The following is a 19,833-nucleotide window of genomic DNA, read 5'->3' on the forward strand; positions in this document are numbered from 1 at the left end:
ACCCCCAAGACTTGACGACCGGCTGACTGTGAGGCCACACAGGAGAGGCACGTGGGGAGGGTGACTTGAGTTTCCAGTTTCGTGGAGTAGCTGGATGGCAATGCCATTAATGCGGATAAGGAGATGACGTTCTGGGGACAAGTTTTGTATAAATTTAATCAATACGTTTTGGGCATTCCAAGAACGTGGATATCTCAAACTAGGAGAGAAATATATCCACACACGTTGTTTGAAAAGTAAAGCTGTTGAAGAAGTGAATCCACCCGTTTATGAACCAGTACCTATTGGTGATATGCCCGGTGGTCGCCACATTGCATGATGGGCAGGGAGGAATTCCTACACACTTCTTAGGAGAAACTAAGGCAATCCCTCCATACTCCATGCACCAGAAGCAACTCATCTCAAGGCTCATTTCTGGCCACCTCCTTACAGCCCCTGGGTAGCATCCTGAGCATGCAGCAGGCTCAATCAGGACTCCTGGAATGGGCCTTTCTTGGCTGCTCCTCGTGCTTGGACATCCTCTTGTTTCTCTTCACAATGGCTCTGTCCTTTTGCCCTAGGAGGATTCTGCTGATAACTGTACTCACCTCAGCCATTCCCATCTGTCTCATGTCCGCTTCCTCCTGGAAGCCAGATGGCCTCCTTCTCTTCCCTCCTCTTCTGGGTCAGGGACACCCCATCCTCTCCAGCCTCTGTTTCTTGCCCTCCCCCTTGGTGGTCCCCACATCCCCCAGCTACTACCACCAGGCTCCCCAAAGTTTCCCCATCCTGGCCCTGCCTCCGCAGGCTCTCCAAGCGGGAGGAGAGCAGTTCCATCTTTCAGGCTGGAGGACTCCGGCGGCGCGAGGGAGGCGGGCGGCCGGGAGCCACCGGAGAGGCGGGAGGGCGTGGCAGCGGCGCTCAAGTTGCAGCCGGGCCTGCAGCTCCGGGGATGCCGGCGGGGCGCTGCCGGCTGCTGCCTGCACACGGGTTCCGAGACACTGCCAGAGAAAACTCCATCCCGCCTGGAGCAGCGCGAATCTTGCTCCTACTCTCTTCTCCAAACGAAAGAAACCGTCTCCATCGCTGCAGGGAAGAGCGCTCTGTGTAAGGACTCTCCGCAGCAGCTCCCACCTCGCTCCCTGCTTCTCCCCCTCCCCTCGGGTCCCTGGACTTCCTCTCGAACCACGAATACTCGTTCCCAAAGCCGTGTGCGTTTGGCTCCTGCGCTTCTCCCAACAGGAGTGGGCGAGGCGTGCCCACCCGGGACGAGGCACGATGAAGAGTCGAGAGGAGGGCTGAGCGCAGGGCGGCGCGGCCAGGGTCCCTCGGCTCGGGCGCGCGCCCCGTCTCCCCTGGGTGGGGCAGGGTGGGGGTGGGCCGAGGCGTGGACTCGGGGAAGTCTCTCGGCGACCGTAATAAAAGGGCGCCGGCTCGCCCTGCCGCGCTGGGAAGCCGTGCTGCCGCGCCCCCGGCCCCGGGAAGGGCATGGCCCCGGCGGACCCCCGGCGGTGACTTGCGCGCCCCGGCCCAGTGGATGCTCCGGGCGCACCGCTCCCGTTTTTGGCGGCTTCCGAAGGACAGGTGAGCACCGAGGGCAGCCTGGGCACCCGGGAGAGGGGGTGGCGGGGGAGATACTGGTTCTGTCTGCAACGGGTGAAAGGAATTGGGGGTGGCCAAGGGAAGACCACGGGGTGACAGCAAAGAGGCATCTTGAAGTGCTTCCAGGCACTGTGTTAAGGAGCTGAGGGGCCAGTTACCATTCAGGAGGGAAGCTGATGGAATTTTGAGGGACGATGCTTTGAATAGGTCTAATGAACTCCCGACCCTTTCTCCCTTCGTCCTTCCTCCCTCTCCCTAGCGGCCTGTCGCTCATCCTCCCCTGGTTTCTAGCGAGCCACCAAGGGGATCCCCAAGTGAAAGCGATCCCGCTCTTGCGTTGGTGGGGAAAACACGGTTGCGGATCCTCCTCCCTATTCCTCGGGCTCCGGGGTACTGAGGGTCTCCTCCCCCTCCTTGTCCTCCTCCTCCCCTGGAAAGGGGAAGACCGAAGGCCCCGCCGAGGGCTGAGCCGCACGGAAGCTGGAGAAGTCATCATCTGGGAGAGACGGCGTTTGGTGTCGGGGTCCCGGCAGCGGGGACCCGCGGGGCAACCCGAGCCGCGTTCCGGGAAAGCTTGTAATTCACCGCGCCGCCGGCGGGGCACGTCGGAGCGGGCGCTGGAAGGTGGCCAGGGGCGCAGGGCCTCGCGCCCGGCCGCTGCAGATTGTCCGCCTCCAGGGGGGCGAACGCGCACTGCCTCGCGACCCCCGCCCTGCTGCCTGGGGTTCCCCCTGGCTGCCCTGCAGGCTCAGGGTGGGTTCCCTTACAGCCCCAGGACTAGGGTTCCCTGGGGCGCGTTCCTTTGGTCTCCGGGGAGGACCTGGGTGGGAGGCAGGACGGAGCGCGAAGGCTGGGGAGGACGCATGGGGATGCTGGGGCCAGGTCTGCCTGCGGGCAAGGGGTTTGGGTCAGGATGCCCTTGGCAGAAGCCCAGAGCCGAGGTCAGGCGCGCAGGCGGGGGCGTGCGAGGCCTGGGCTCAGGCGAGCTGGGGAACTGCTCGCTGCAAAGCTTTAGGAGCCTGTTCTAGAACGCAGAGGTGGAGCCTGAACTTGCTTTCTGCAAAGTTGCCTGCATCGTCAGCTCTTTATGGGCGACAGAAAGGCGAGATGCACACGGGTTTAAGAAAGTATCCATTTCGAGGTCATGGAAAGGATGGAAAAGCTACGGACTGGGGATGTGTCTATGCTGTATGAGCGGATGTCGAGTTTGTTATTAGCGGTGAGCGCTTGCCCAGAGCAGGGACGAAGGCAGAGGCGCGTTTCTCTATTGTACGCTTTGCTGTCCACGCGTATTCCTATTTGTAAATAAACTTCATTCAAGAGATGACAAAAATATGAGATGATGAAGGCATGACGAATGCGTGAAAAAAATAATCACTGACGTTCTGAAAGAGGTAGCTGATGAAACCTAATATTTGAAATATCTGACCATTCCCCCCCTTTTTTTTTTGTAAACTCCTTGATCTTTTTTGTGTGTGTGAACATATTTCATCAGGCTGTTCCTATCCTCTTTATCAAACGGCAGATTTTACAGAGGTTTTCGCAAACTTCCCCCTGCTAAACAAGGATACTGGACTGTAGCAACACTTTGGTCCTTCCCAGAAAAAAATTAAGTGTAGTAAACAGACCCACAAATAATGGATTAAATTTCGCTTTAGTGAACGCTTTTGAAGCACTTTAAGAAGATATAATGAAAACTTAAGGAATGTCATTAAAAGAAGGAAGTAATCCTAATCATAGTGACTTTCTTTAGAAGTTTTTTATTCAAATATATGCAGTGTCTATGGCTCAGAATTAACATTGGGGGCAGGCACATAATTATATTTTTATTATTTATTTTATTATTATAGAAACGGAAATGTACCTCTCCTTCTGTCTCTATGTATATATATGTATATATATGCAAATACACATGCATATGTATTTGTGTGTCTCTGTGTGTGTGTGTGTTCTGTACTTTCTCTCATAACATAACGAGACTTCCAAATTGTCGTATCGAAGTCAGGAATTAAGGCTCTGTTCTATAGTAACCATTAAAGTTAACAGCGAACGATTAAGACAATAAGTTTTGTGTTTCCTGACTCAAACATTTTGTGTCGTGAAAATAAATCATTTGAAGTCTTGGGAAGCTTAAAACCAGTATGCTCCATTCCAATAAAATTTGCTGAAAATAAGGGATTGCGACCTGATACTAAGTGAATCCCGTTTTGTGGTTCCACAACAGGTATTCCAGGATGAGGCACCCCGACAAGATGCCAACGCGGGCGCACTGGCGAGTACTCTCCGTGGTGCTGATTCTGGTCTGGGGACATCCTCCAGCGGCACTCGCCTGCCCTCACCCTTGCGCCTGCTATGTTCCCAGCGAGGTCCACTGCACGTTTCGCTCCTTGGCTTCCGTGCCAGCTGGAATTTCTAAACATGTGGAAAGAATCAATTTGGGGTTTGTACCACATTCTTACTGAAAAACTTTGGCCTCTTTGCCTGCATGTTTATTCGCTTTTCCGTATATGTATGTGCATCTACATAAGTGCAAATGGATACTCCTTTATGTGTTGTTCCATCTAGCGTTACGTACTTCCATAGGGGCAGAATCCAGGTGACAGTTTTTAACTATACTAAATGCGATCCTTTTGGGATATTATCTAAATTCATCCATTGGCTGCAACTGCTATCATAAAGTTTAATAGCCACGTGTCATGAACAACTTAAGTTTGTTGATAAATTTCCCTCAATAACAATTCTTAAATATATAGCAGATACGAATGCATATGACACACATGTAAATATACGGATATTGTTTAAACAGACCAGGAAATATTAAAAACATTAAATATTTTTATTTAAAAATAATAAAAAGAATAAATGGGACATCTCTGACCTTTTGCAAGTTATCTGGATGATGTAATTGTGACTTTGACACAATAAAAGAGTTCTTTCGGATGCCTATTAAAATATTAATATGTTTTCAAGAGATGAATTTCTGCAGCATCCCAGACAGAATTTTTATATTTTTAAATTTTGTTTTATATACATAAATATTAGTTGCTATGAATTACAGGTACTCGTGTACAGTTTTAATAGTAGACAATCATTTGGACTTCTTCAACGAAATATATTAGCTATTGCCTCTCTCTCTTTTTTTTTCTAAGACTGGCACCTGAGCTAACATCTGTTGCCAATCTTCTTTCTTCCTCCTCTTCTTCTCTTTCTCCATCTCCTTCTCTTTCTTCTTCTTCTTCTCCTCCTCTCCAAAGCCCCCTAGTAGTATATTTTAGCTGTATATTTTAGCTGTAGGTCCTTCTGGTTGTGCTATGTGGGATTCTGCCTTAGCATGGCCTGACAAGCCGTGCCATGTTGGCACCCAGGATCTGAACCAGCGAAACCCTGGGCTGCCAAAGTGGAGTGTGCGAACTTAACCACTTGGCCATGGGGCCAACCCCTTCAACAAAATATATTTGCTATTTTCCACCATCTAGAAGACACTAAAATAATGTAGGGTTGATGAATATCCACTAAGGGGACATTGTAGTAAAATGAGATGGCCAAACCAAAGTCAATGAACAAAGAATTGTACATGTGCCTAGAAACCTTAGCTTACAGAGTTAAATGTTTTTATTGCATTTATTGTCTATAAAGCCCAGTAGCAGAATAAGAAAATGTGAAGTTGAGACAATAAGATAGAAACTTCACTAATCCAAGGCAATAAACAACAAAATAGTCTTCTCAATAAAATCTTGGAATACCGTATGACTTGACTAACTAAACCCAACTGCAATGATGATAGCTCCATCGGGAAAACAATCTGGCTTTGCCAAAAGAGGGAATATTAATCATTAAACCAGTTTCCTTTTTTTGTACAATCTACAATTATAATTTATTGGGACAAACCACTTGCCTAGTGGAAGAAAGAGATAAGGAAGGGGAACTCGAGCTGACTGGAATCAGGATTGCATGAGCTATGCCAAGTTTGTAGACAGGAAAATGAGCACGTCTATGATTTCCCTTCTTTCTCGCACCTCCTGGTGTGCAAAATGGCTCTGTCTTGAGATGGATCCATTTACGAATCATTTTTAGCATGTTGTCCCACTTGCTAGCATTAACCACCTGATCCCTCAAACTTGAGCTCTTGTCAGGGCACAGAGTTGGGGGTACTGTCAGACAAGCTTTGGAGGAGCCCCCTGGAAAGTGTGGGAATGGGAGTGCTCCAGGAGAACTGGTTTCTGCTGCAGCTCCTGCGTGAACCATGAGTGCACTCCTGTCGTGTGATGGGGGTCTGAGCTGGCAGGTTGGACTTGAGTGGATAAGATCTGCATGCATCCCCCCCAAAAGATTAACTGGGAGGTGGTTTTAGACTGGCGACACTGATAGACTATTTTTTGTCAAGCTATTTGCATCTCATTGACAGTTTCTGGGATGTTTTTCTTCCATCCACTTTTAAATTGAAGTATTTTGTAAGAGTGGAACTTAACTAACCTCTCAATTAGAACATAGCTTCTGGCGGTTTCATTTCAAACAACTAATGATAAAAACAGTGAATTATGGTGTCCTAAAGTCTTTGCCACTAGAACAAAGCAAAGATGCTTCCTTCTCCTTCAGATGCCAATAATCTCTTGGGATGAGTTTGTGTAATAGTAAAGATAAAAGAAAAACCACTGAGGAATAGTTTCACTGAACCAATATATATTACTTCCATCTGGCTTAATTTGGAACATGAATCCATGTGCCACAGTTCTAAATTACACTTTTAATATTATAACACTGTTTCTGAAAATCAGTCTCAAAGTAGATAATGAGACTGGCAACGTGTATTTTGTTGGAAAAAAAAGAAACAAGAGCCATGTCTAATATATATAGAACTTGGGCTCAGATTTGTCTTTTTGGAGTCTGGAGAGAGTATAAAACTCTCAAGGAATGAGAGATTTTTGGCAGAGCACAAAGCACATTTTTCATTCCCACACAGATGTTTTTAGGGTTCTCAGTTAGCATTGAAAGAGAAAGCTCCTGTTTCCTGTTTGGCCAGCCCCAAAGCTTTTTAAAAAATTGCTTTCCAGATATTTTTGAGTAAACCAAAAATATCATCCACTTAGCATCTGATTTATAGACCGTTAAAGATTTTCTTCCCTTTAATTAAAAGACCAGTTTTGATGACATCTGTCTGGAACTTCCCAAATGCCCATACTGCTCTTTTTTATTTAAAATTTTGCTTTGGGATACTAATTGCTATTCATGAAGTAGTTTTACATATATTTCTTTTTTTATTGAGATATAATTGACATAGAGCTTTATATCAGCTTCAGGTGTACAACAGATTGATTCAATATTTGTATGTATTGCAAAATGATCATATATTTCTGATATAAAAAATCACTTCATTTAGGTGGTTATGTAGTCAGTTATTGTCAATCAACAGGTGAGGAAGATGCTCTGGAGAAGAGCGTAAGTGGGCTCTGTCCAGGGTCATTTCAGTCTCCCATCAGATTCTCTTCCTTGAGTACCACACCAATTTCCCCATCTTCCTGCTGGTTTTCAGATGGATGCAAAGAGGATTCATCCACACCCACTGGGTGCTGTGAGGGAAGAAAGTGCCTCCTCTACTTGGCATTTAGGCAATTCCCTTGACTTTGTCTGTCCACCAAAAGTCTCGCCTTTCTTAGCTCTGCCACCAACAACACCTCCATCTGTAGCTTTTGATGGCTCTTAAAAACAAGCACCAAGAAGATGCTATAGTAAGACAGCTTCCTGAGATGATACATCTCCATCAAGGGCCTTGGGGGGATTTATTTAGGTGTGGAAAGAGTTCATGTTCCTCTGTACTCAACTATCTTCCTTCCCTTCACCTTCTCCACCTTGGTGTCCACCATTATAGTTGAATGCCAAGTTGGAAGTGAGAATTTTTGGCTACAAAGACAGGAGAGGAAGCCCTGGTGAGCATCGCACACCCTTAGGCTAAAATGTCCTGAGGAAGAGCAAACTCTTTCTGACCCATTTTAGAAGCTGAGCCTCTGACCCCCATCTCCTCCATCTCAAGATCTGCCTCCTCCTTCTGGCTTCTCTACTCTTCTTTCCCTTTGGCGTCTTCTCAGGTGATCTTATTAATTCCCAGTGCTTTGCTCCATTAGTCAGTTGGCCAAGGTCTCCTGAATGTGCACATCTTGGGTCTCTGTCTCAGTCCTGAGTACCACCCTCACCTTGGATTCTCACAAACACCTTCAAGATCACAAGACAAATATAACCTTGAATGATTTCCCCCACACCCATCGTTCTCCATCTCAGCCAATGGCACAATCCACCCATTTACTCACATCCAGGTAGAAGTCGTTCCTGTGATCTTTTCCTTGTTTGCAATTCCATCACTCAGTAAAGCCTGTTGGCTCTTCCTCCAAGCACCTCTGGAAGCTCTCCATGTACTTTTATCTCCACTGTCTCTACCTTAGCTAGGGACACCAGCACCTCCTTGGGATTCACTCCATCTCCTGTTTCCTCTCTTATCCATCTCCAACCCATTCTCCATGTAGTGGCCAGCATTGTTGTTTTAACACATAACTTAGTTCATGTCACTCCCCTCCTTAAAACCCTCAAGTGCTTCCCATTGAATCTGGAACCAAAAAAAGCCACACTCCTTCCCATGTCCTCCCAGCTTCTAGATTACCTGGTGCCTGCCAAGAATGCCTACCTCACATGAGACCATTCTCCACCTTACTTACTGTTTCTAGACAAACCTCAAGCTCCAAGAAATGGAAAAGAGTTTAAATGTTGCCATAAATTCCCATTTCCCAGACAGATTTCATTGTAGATTCCTAAATAATGATAGATGAATGAGGCAGCACATCAGCCCACAGGCTATTCCATCTTTGGTTGGAGCAGGATTTCTGAACGTCAGCATAATTGACATTTGGGACACAATTTCCATTTTGGACAGGATAATTCCTTGTTGTGGGGGTTGTCCTGTTCTTTGAAAGATGTTCAGCAGCATTCTTGAGCAGCAGAGAATGCCATGTCATCCAGAAGAGAGATGCTCTGTATAATCATCCATTGACTACATGACAACTCAAAATGATGAATAGAAGATAGGATTATGTTTTGCTATATTTTCCCCTTGCACTATTTTGAATCCCTGCAGCATTATCCTAATAAGATGGGATGCGTTTCATTCCATCACCTTTTCCCACTAGATGCCAGTAATACGCTCCCCCTTAGTTGTGGTCACCCAAAATGACCCCAGATATTGCCAAATGTCTCCTAGAGGCAAAATCACCCCGTTCAAGACCACTACTGTAGATAGATAGATGATAGGTAGATAAATGATAGGTAGATGATAGATACCTGATAGATGCATGATAGATAGAAGACAGAGGATACATGATTGATAGATGATAGGTAGATAGAGAGATAGATAGATAGATAGACAGACAGATAATAGATAGCTAGGTAGATAGACAAACCAACAGACAGAATCTCTCATGCTAAGGCAGTTTCCAAAACTCGGCACTCTTGATATTTGGGGCTGGATAATTCTTTGTGGTGGGGGCTGTCCTGCACACTGTAGGATGTTCAGCAGCATCCCTGGTCTCCAACCATTAGATGCTAGTAACACTCTCCTACCCATTTGTGACATTCAAAAATGTCTGCAGACATTGTCCAGTACCCATGGCGGGCTATCTGTTAACTCTCTAAGATGTTTGCTGTTTGCCTTAGAGTTAGGGATCATGTGCCATCTTTGTGTCCCTTGGACTTGCTGAAGAAGTCCTGCTCTTGCCTCTGCTTTAGGGCACTTTCACTTGATTTGTTCTCTGCTGAGTCCTCTAATCAGTGTTTCCTAACTATGCCAATTCTTCATAGTATTTTATCTCTTGTCACTGCTAAATAGAGCAGAGTAAGCTGACAAGACACTGGAGCAAAGCATTAAAGAGGAGGAGCAGGCAATGCCATGTCATCCAGAAGAGAGACACTCTATATAATCATCCATTGACGACACGACTCAAAATGATGAACAGGACATAGGATTATGTTCTACCATATTTTTCCCTGCACCATTTTGAATCCCTCTAGCATTATTCTAATAAGATGGGATGCATTTCATTCCATCCCGTGTTTTCTTTGCACAAGTTGGTCTTATAAAAGAATGCAATGATTAAAGTTGTTCTTCCAAGAGCTTGAAGCAACCAAGGTGAGTGGTTTGGGTGTTGGAGATTATTTTTCCCACACTCAAGAATTTAGAGTTGAAAGGTGCTTCCTAAGACTGGCTCTTAGGGGAGGAATTACCCAGATGTTGACTTGGAGGTTGGGGTCTGGGTTTCGGCACACATGTGTTTATAAGGAAGTTATACTTGGCTAGCACATGATGCATTTAGCTATAAGGTTGTCACCTGCATTTTCTACACATCTATTATCTTCTCTTTTTTTTGGTGAGGAAGATTTGCTCTGAGCTAACGTCTGTTGCCAATCTTCCTCTTTTTATTTTTTGCTTGAGGAAGGTTGGCCCTGAGCTAACATCTGTGCCAATCTTCCTGTTCTGTATGTGGGTCACTGGCACAGCGTGGCTCAACAAGTGGTGTAGATCGATGCCTGAGATCTGAACTGACAGGACCCCAAAGCAGAGCATGTTGGATTTAACCACTATGCCATGGGGCTGAGCCCTCTATTTCCTTTTATTTAGGTACTAAGGAGAAGCAATAAACAGTGTGAAGCTAAATGCATTATATTTCAGCTGACATGAGGTCACAGTCCTCCAACAGAGCAAGGCACAGATTCTCCCTTGTTTTATAATCCGTTCTCCATGGATTAACATTGAGGATTCCCTTGTGCCGTGAATAACGAAGCAATGAGGAATTTCCAGATTGGTCAAGGAAGCATCTTTGCCAATGTATATGCAAAAACCAAGACCAAAAAGCACCAAAATGTTTACAGATAACTTAGATAATCCATTGGAAATGACAACTTGTCCCTGTGGAATAAGAATCCATGTTTGGCTGTCAGCATTTTCACTTGGTCCTTTAGACCAGAGGACTCTCCCTCTCTTGTTATATGCAAAGCTCCCTCTGATGTTGTGTGTTTCTTTTCATTCATGCTGGCCACGTGTCATTCATCATTATTGCAACTTCAGAGTGAAATTTCCAACAAGGCCGATTGGACCAGCTTCCTTTAGAATTCTAACTCCTCCTAGTTTCCCTAAAAAGGCCTCTAATTACACTAGCATATTCCAAGTCAAAAGGCCCAGCCAATATTCCTTAATTGAATGAAAGCTAATAAAAAGGGTCAGTTTTCTTTTGACCCTGGAAATGAACAAGGGCACAAAGAGCTGAATGTGCTTTGGGACTGACACCAATCCGACCTCAGAACCAACATTTTGCTAAGTGGGTCCTGGGCTGGCTGGGGAATCTTTCCCAGATGGGATTTATGTATTCACCATTTCTTTTTCTAATTATTATTATTTTTTTTAGATTTAATAGTATACAGGCTTTGTCAAAAACCTCATTTGCGGGACTGACCAAGTTGGAACTGCTTATGATTCATGGCAACAACATCCCCAGCATCCCTGATGGGGCTTTAAGAGACCTCAGCTCTCTACAGGTAAACCCTGGCATTTATGAGCATCACTAATTGCAGCTTCTACCACCAGTAATGAATAGTAGAGGTGATATAATGCTCCCTAATGATTAATAAAATTGCCATGTTGTTTTTACTTTGAAAACAAGTTTAATGTCATTACGCTCCTGCCCTTTGTTCTGTTTTTCCCTGGTTGTGGCTTTTTAAATTATAAACAGGATTTTCCAACCTTCTGTCTTTGCAGGTTTTCAAGTTCAGCTACAACAAGCTTCGAGTAATCACAGGACAGACGCTGCAGGGGCTCTGGAGCCTAATGAGGCTACACATTGACCATAACAAGATCGAGTTTATCCACCCACAAGCTTTCAATGGCTTAACATCGCTAAGGCTGCTCCATTTAGAAGGAAACCTGCTCCACCAGCTACACCCTGGCACGTTCTCCACATTCACCTTCCTGGATTATTTCAGACTGTCCACTATAAGACACCTCTACTTAGCAGAGAACATGATTAGAACTCTTCCCACGGGGATGCTCCAGAACATGCCACTTCTGGAGAATCTTTACCTGCATGGGAATCCGTGGTCCTGTGATTGTGACATGAGATGGTTTCTAGAATGGGATGCGAAATCCAAAGGTGAGATGAGATTTGACGTGTCCTCTAGCTACACATTCCTTATCTCCGTGATTCAAATGCATTTTTATTTTTTAGTAAAATTTAAAGTAATAATCATTTAATTGGTTATGTACAGTTGACTGTGGTGGTCGTGGAAGGGATATCTGGAGTGTCATGTTCAACCTTGGGCTGCAGCTAAATGTGGAATTTTCTGTGCATCCACATCCTATGAGGAAGTATTCAAGGATGCTTGGAAAAAATGAGACGGGAGGTGGCTATGAGATCATTCTCTTATGGATTGGGGAGAGAGACATTCTGCATTGACCCAGAGCACCAAAGAACAGGACCAATGCGTAGAAGTTGTAAGAAAGTAGATTTGATTCAAAATAAGGAAGACTTTTTCCTTTCTTTTTCTTTCTTTACCCGCTTCTCCAAGCCCCATCTTGGAATCCATCCTCAGATCTCATTGAGTTTACCATATCTTGGGTCTCCGTGCTCTTCTCCATCCTCACAGCCACCAGCCTTACGAGGAGTTCCTACACAATGATGCTTCCACCTATGACCCACCCTCCTGCAACGAGCTGGCCCCAGCGTTCCCCTCATGCGCTCAGTTCTGGCCACACTGCTCTCCTTTCTGTTCCTTGCACTTTCCAACTCAATGGCGTCAGACTTGCTCAACCTTCCTTCCAAGAATACTTTCCTGCTAGATGTTCAAGGGGCTGGCCTCTTCTCAGCATTCAGGTCTTTGTTAAAAGATCACCTCCTCTGAGAGGTCTTGCTGTCCTCAATTTCTACTTAGCCTCTTAAGCCTGTGTCCATCTAGGAACGTCCAGCACACCCACCTTATGTCACAATTTGATGGGAGTGCTTTCAGGTGCCAGGCTGCTTTCCTCCATGGATTCATTGAAGGACCCAGGTGCTTCCATCTGTGGCTCCATCTTATATTTGGCATCAGATTTGCTTAATCAGGCAATGGATGAGTAAAGACAGATGTATACTCACTTCTTAATAGTCTTAGCTAGACAACACACTTGTCGCCTCCATTCATATTGCATTGGTGGGAACTAGTTCCCAAACCCCTCTGGATGCAAGAGGGGCTGAAAATCCATTTAGATAGTCATTTCCAAGGAGTAAGGCTACACCATGGAAATGAAACCATAAAGCTTGGGCAGAGAGCCATCTTCGATATTCTGGACATACATGTGTGTGTCTTTGTGTGTGCGTGTGCATACATGTTTGTCTGGTGTATGTGTACATTTGTGTGTATGTGTTGGGGGAGGTATGTGAAACAATCATATTTGCATTTTGAGGTGTTTACTCTTAAATTCACATGGAGAAGTGTGTTCATGGAAGCAAAAGGAATTATAGTGAAACCAATTAGGAAGTTTATAATACTCCAAGTCATAGATGATGGCGCTTTGACTGGTGTATTCTCAGTGGGAATAGGAAGAAGTGGGAAGATGCCAAGAGGGCTGTCAAAAAGCATTCCTAGTCTTCTAGTTTCCCCAACAAGAGAGATTATGGTACGACTGAATGATATAGAAAAGGCATGAGGATCTAGGTTTTGAGCAGGGAGAAAACATAATTTGGTTCTGTCGATGTCAGTTCAAGGAGCCTTTGTGACCTCTAAATAGACATGTCAAGTAGGGAAGTGAGTGTGGAACTCCTAAGGGTTTGCTTGGACTGCAGAAGCACATATGGGAGTCATCACTGGCTAATGCATGGTAATGGAAACCATGCATGTGGGCGAGGACTCTGATGGGGCAGAGCAAGAAGGAAAAAGACTTAGACCAAGTCAAAGAATGCTCCATCACTAACGAGTTGGGCAGAGAAGGAGGAAACAGTGAAAGAGACTGAGCGGTGGCCAGAAAAAGAGAAAATTCTGGAGGATTTGATGTCCAGGAAGCCAAGAACAGAATATGAATCCAAAAAGTAAACACTGCCTGAAATGAAAAATTACAGCAAGAGAAAAAAATGATAAGAGGTAGATATGATGTGATTCATCTCAAAAGATGATCCTTTTATCCAGAAATATTTTCATGAGTTGCAATTATTTATGTGGATTCTTCTGGACCTTTATTGAAGGAAAATTGTACAGGGTATGTGATAGAGTTTTTTAACTTAGAAACATTTTTAAAAAGTACTTATTATCCATTGTCAAGTGGTTATAAAGTGCAGGTTAGTTACCACACACTGTGCTGAATTGATTTAAGGTTATAAGTGTTGCCACAGAGGCAAAGTGAGTGAGGTATTAAAAGCATTACAGAAACACGCCCAGGTGATAAAGATGTAAACAAAAGCTTTACCCTCTGGCCATGTGTAAGGCTTGTCATTCTTTGGTTCATTAACTTACAGCATGTTTCTTTGATTATTTGTCTTAGGGATTCTGAAGTGTAAGAAAGACAAAGCCTACGAAGGTGGTCAGTTATGTGCCATGTGCTCCAGTCCCAAGAAGATGTACAAACAAGAGATTCACAAACTGAAGGACATCACTTGTCAGAAGCCTTCCATAGAGTCCCCTCTGAGACAGAACAGGAGTCTTGAGGAAGAGCAGGACCAAGAGGAGGACAGCGACAGCCAGCTCTCCCTGGAAGGGTTCCAATTCCCCCCATGGAACATCTCTTTGAACATGACTGATGAGCACCAGAACACAGTGAACTTGGTTTGTGACATCAGGAAGCCAATGGATGTGTACAAAATTCACCTGAACCAAACGGATCCTCAAGAGATTGAGATAAATGCAACAGTTGCCTTGGACTTTGAGTGTCCGATGACCCGGGAAAACTATGAAAAGCTGTGGAAACTGATCGCCTATTATAGTGAGGTTCCTGTTAAGCTGCACCGAGAACTCACGCTCGGCACAGATCCCAAAGTCAGCTACCAATACAGGCAAGATGCTGATGATGATGCTCTTTACTACACTGGCGTCAGAGCCCATATTCTTGCAGAACCAGAATGGGTCATGCAGCCGTCCATAGATATCCAGCTGAACCGACGTCAGAGTACGGCCAAAAAGGTGTTCCTCTCCTATTCTTCCCACTATTCTTTAACAATGGCTGCCAAAGATGCAAGGCAGTCTCGGAGCAGAAGCTGGGTGATGATCGAGCCGAGCGGAGCCGTGCAAAGAGCTCAGACTGTCTTGGAAGGGAGTCCGTGCCAGCTGAGCTGCAACGTAAAGGCTTCTGAGAGTCCATCCATATTCTGGGTGCTCCCCGATGGCTCTGTCCTGAAAGCACCCATGGAGGACCAGGACAGCAAGTTCTCCATCCTCACCAGTGGCTGGCTGAAGATCAAGTCAACAGATCAGTTGGACTCTGGTTTGTACCAGTGCATTGCTCAGGTGAGGGATGAAATGGACCAAATGGTGTACAGGGTTCTCGTGCAGCCACCTGCCACTCAGCCACCTGATAGCCATACAGTAACTATTCAGAAGAACCCAGGGGAATCAGTGATGTTGCCTTGCACTGCACTGGCAATACCTGAAGCCCGGCTTAGCTGGATTCTTCCAAACAAAAGGATAATTAATGATTTGGCTAACACATCAGATGCGTACATGTTGGCAAATGGAACTCTTTCCATCCCAAAGGTCCAGGTCAGTGACAGTGGTCACTACAGATGTGTGGCCGTCAACCAGCAAGGGGTAGATCATTTCACTGTGGGAGTCACAGTGAGTAAGAAAGGATCTGGCAGGTCATCAAAAAGAGGCAGACGCCCAGGTGGGAAGGCTCATTCCAGAGGGAGAGGAGATGTCGTGGAGGACGAAGGGGGCTCAGGCATGGGAGATGAAGATAACACTTCCAGGACAGTCCTACATCCAAAGGACCAAGAGATGTACATCAAAACAAAGGATGATGCCACCACTGGAGGTAAGAAAACTAAGAAAGGGAGAAGAAAACTGAAACTCTGGAAGAATTCTGAAAAGGAACCAGAGACAAACATCGCAGAGGGTCGCAGAGTGTTCGAGTCCAGACGAAGGATCAATATGGCTAGCAAGCAAATTAATCCAGAGCACTGGGCAGATATTTTAGCCAGAGTGCGTGGGAAAAACCTCCCTAAGGGAACAGAAGTCCCCTGGGGCGTTAAAACCACCACTCCTCCATCAGTGAGTCCAGAAGAAACACCTCTTTTGCCTGTTCTTCCTCCCCCCTCAATATGGCCTGTGCAGACCACAACCAGTGCTGAAGAATCCTCAGCAGATATGTCTTTATTGGGTGAGGAAGAGCTGGTTTCCAGTACCGTTTCCTCAACCGAGATGCCACTAGAACATGGCCACGATGGAGTAATTCTTACTGAACCCAAAGTGACAAGCATGCACCTGGAGGAACTCACTGATGATGAATTTTCTGAGAAGACTGACGACACGTTTCCGACCGACATTGGCTCAAACTGGGCTACAGCCACTACACTGATATCTGCGCCTTACGAATCTTCTCCTACTCCACAGACCCTGGACACAGTCTATGAAGAGCCCACCAATGAAAACACAGCCACAGAGGGCTGGTCTACCCCAGATGTTGGAGCCATGTCAGAGCCTACATCAAATGAGTATGAGTCTCCGTTAGATGCCACCTCCTTAGCTGAGTCTGAGACTGTGCCATACGTGTACCCAGATTGGGAGACTAATTCACGACCTAATGAAGATAAGATGAATGAACTGACCTCCACACACTTGACTCCAACCCCTACCGTGTGGGTTGCTGACTCTAAGACATCTGAGCCATTTGAAGACCTCATTTTAGAAGAACCAGGTGTCCCCACACAAGTCCCTCTACAGGAACAAACAGACAACTCCCAGCTTGTGAAAGGTAGTTTAGGCACTCAAGGCAATTCACTGATTAAAAAGAGCACAGAGGAGAATTTTCAGATACAATGGGAAGGAGATATGCTAGAGAGAGACCCCACAAACTCCAGAAGTCCTGAGAGTAAGAGACAGGGCGTCGAATTCACCACTCTGCGTGACTCCACACTGGGAGTGACAGACAGCAAAGCTCTCTTCAAGCATCCTGGGGAAACCACACTTGGCTCTCTGTTTGACAAGGATACCTCCACAGTAGCAGTGATGATGCCAACCCAAAAGCCCACTTCACCATCAGTGCTGACCACTCACCCTTCTCGAAAGAGACAGAAGGGAAGGAAAAGATTACACCCCGACAGATTCCGACACCGGCATAAACAAACTCTGCCCACAACTCCCGCCCCAACGGAGACTTTCTTGACTCGACCAACTCAAGTACCTGAGGTGAAGATTCCATACCAAGTGGAGAGTTTGCTGGTTCCCACGTCTTGGGTTGATGGCACAGTTGGCACCCCAAAGCAGGTGGAAATGGGGAAGGATGCAGAACCAGTATCCAAAGGACCATCACGAAGGAAACATGGGAAGAGGCCAAATAAACATCGGTCTTCTACTTCTACGGTGAGGTCTCAACCTTCTGTGTCCAATTCCAATCCTTCTCCAGAAAGTCAACATAACAACGTTGTTAACCCCAGTACGGACACCGTACTTTTATCTACAATGGCTTCTCTGAGAACTGGGGCCCCACGTGAGATAACTAGAAAGGAAGATTATATAACAAGCACAAAAGTACATTTATCTCATGATAAATTGCAAGAGACAATTCCAGTCACATATAAACCCGTGTTAGGTGAAAAGGAAAGTAAGAATGATGGTGTCACCAACATCAATGACCATACCACTGACAGTTTAGTCCCTGGTAAGTTCGTCACTGATGCTGTATCACCTTCTGGCTTCAAGGTCTCCACTGTGGGAGAATTTCAGGGAGAATTCTCTCCTTCCCGCTCTCCAGGAACGCCAAGCTGGAATCCCCCAAAGGCAGCCCAGCCTAGAGGGCTGCAGACAGACACACCTGTCACCAGCTCTTGGGAAACATTTACAGACACACCTTTTTTTAAAGAGTCAGAGGATCCAGATTTTCCTTCCGAGTTTTCACCTTCTGTTGCAGTCTCGACACTATTTCAGGTTGCGTCAACTACTCTCTCTAGCATGAAAGCAGAGTCGTCTTCAGGGAAGGCAGAAACCACCTTCGGTGGTCAGGATCATCAGGAAACCAGTCCAGCTGAAATTGGACCACAGAATATCATCTCTACTCCTGCCCCCAGGAAGGAGCCAGCATCCTCAGTCCCCCCCACGACTCTCGTGTTTTTGGCAGAAACCACCACGAAGCCCATGCCTCTTACTTCAAGAACATCCCCAACATCAACAGGTTCCAAGGAAAAAATTTTCTTGAATTATGTGGGGATCTCGGAAACCAAAACACCCCCAGTGAATAATGAGGGAACTCAGCATATATGGAGGCCTAATGAATTATCCACCCCATCTTCCAACCAGGACCAATTTAACTTAACTCCCAAGCAGGAGTTAGAAAAGGAAGCATTTGATAGGAGGACCAAGGACATTCTTCCTCGCGGCCCAGATAGTCAGCATCAGGATGGGAGAGTCCAAGTTTTCCGTCAACCAGCCAGAGTTCCTGCCAAACCTATCCCACCAAGAGGGACAGTGAGGCCACCATATGTGGCCACACAAGCCTCCTCTGGATACATTGTAACTGTCCAGCCCCCTCGTCACTTCACCAACAAACCAGAAATAATTGCCTATCCTTCAAGGGTTTTGCCAAAGAATAAACACTTTACGACCCCAACGTTATCAAGTACAACAACCCCTGTTGTTCCGTGGCACAGGCCCAAACCTGGCATTCCTAGTAAGTTAACCGACCAAGGAACTGACCGATTTAACGGCAACTCCAAAGTCGTTGGAAATAACAACATCCTTGATCTCAGAGACTCTGTTGGCAAGCCTCCAAGTTCAAGAGTTCCTCATTATCCCCATGGAAGATTCCCTTTCTTTTTCAACAAAACTCTTTCTTTCCCACAATTGGGAGTTACTCTGAAGCCCCAGATACCCACTTCTCCTGCCCCAGTGATGAGAGAGAGAAAAGTCAACCCAGCTCCCTACAATAGGATACATTCTCAGAGCATCATCCACGTGGACTTTGGACCCCCCGCCCCTCCATTATTGCACCCTCCCCGGACCACGGCACCACCCTCCATGAACTTACAGAACATCCCTCTGGTCTACTCCACCCGGAGCTCCATCCCCATCGTGACATCTTCTGGCCAGCCCTCCAGAAGCTTTCATCAGAGTAGCTCAAAGCTCTTCTCTCCTGTAGGGCCACCTGCCTCCAAATTCTGGACGCTTGGGGAAAAGCCCCAAATTATCACCAAATTCCCTCAGACTGTGTCCATCACTGCAGAGACAGATGCTATGATCCCATGTGAGGCAACCGGGAAACCCAAGCCTTTCATTACCTGGACAAAAGTTTCCACAGGTAGGGCGCTTAAGCATCTGTGTTTTAACTGGGGCTTGTGTAGGAGGAGGTTGTCTGAGTCTGTGGCCCCGGGCAGAACCAGAGATTCTGGGAAAAGGCCAAGTTCATGGGATGGGAAAGAACTCCTGAAAACTTAGATACAAGCACGTTCCTTTATAGGGACAGGAAATAAGGACCTAGAATAGATGTACGATTTTAATGGGGCCATGGAAACATGTCACAGGCTCTTTGGATAGGGAACAACCTAGGCTTAGGAATATATCAGCTTCTTATCTTCTTCTAGTGAGGTCCAGTGCAAAAGTCTTCCACACTCCTGTTGGCAGGGAGTGGGGCTGAGGGGAAGTGTGCAAATTCCCCTTGTCCTTCCACTGGCTTGAAAGGTAACTGCAGCCTTGTCTGAGCCCATCAGGGATTTCTTTGATTTCAACCTAGAGACACAGTTGTTTTCATTTGCTTAGGCTGCCATAGCAAAGGACCACACGCTGGGTGCCTTAAACCTCAAACATTGATGGTCTCACAGTCCTGGAGGCGGGAAGTCCGAGATGAAGGTGTGAGCAGGGCTGGTTCCTCCTGAGGCCTCTCTCCTTGGCATGTGGACACCATCTTCTCCCCGTGTCCTCACATGGTCGTCCCTCTGTCCCTCTGTGTGTCTGTGTCCTCATCTTCTCTTCTTATAAGGACACCAGTCCTCTTGGATCAGGACCCACCCTAATGACCTCATTTTACCTTAATCCCCTCTTTAAAGACCC

At 46.1% G+C, this 19,833-nt stretch overlaps 1 protein-coding gene across 2 annotated transcripts in view; it reads left to right on the plus strand.

Annotated features, from left to right (window-relative positions):
* Positions 1-924: 924 nt before the first annotated feature.
* Positions 925-19,833, plus strand: part of MXRA5 (matrix remodeling associated 5) — a 28,386-nt gene continuing 9,477 nt past the window's right edge. The window contains exons 1-5 of one of the 2 annotated variants that reach the window (XM_046673227.1): positions 925-1,086; positions 3,806-4,021; positions 11,022-11,151; positions 11,372-11,762; positions 14,123-19,084. In XM_046673227.1, the coding sequence (XP_046529183.1) occupies positions 932-1,086; positions 3,806-4,021; positions 11,022-11,151; positions 11,372-11,762; positions 14,123-19,084 (5,854 nt within the window). In that variant the 5' untranslated portion in view covers positions 925-931. Of the gene's footprint in view, positions 1,087-1,374; positions 1,564-3,805; positions 4,022-11,021; positions 11,152-11,371; positions 11,763-14,122; positions 19,085-19,833 lie in introns of those variants that run through there. The other variant, XM_046673229.1, reaches the window with a different exon arrangement.

This window comes from Equus quagga, chromosome 10 (assembly GCF_021613505.1).
Source record: "Equus quagga isolate Etosha38 chromosome 10, UCLA_HA_Equagga_1.0, whole genome shotgun sequence".
Taxonomy (NCBI): Eukaryota; Metazoa; Chordata; class Mammalia; order Perissodactyla; family Equidae; genus Equus; species Equus quagga.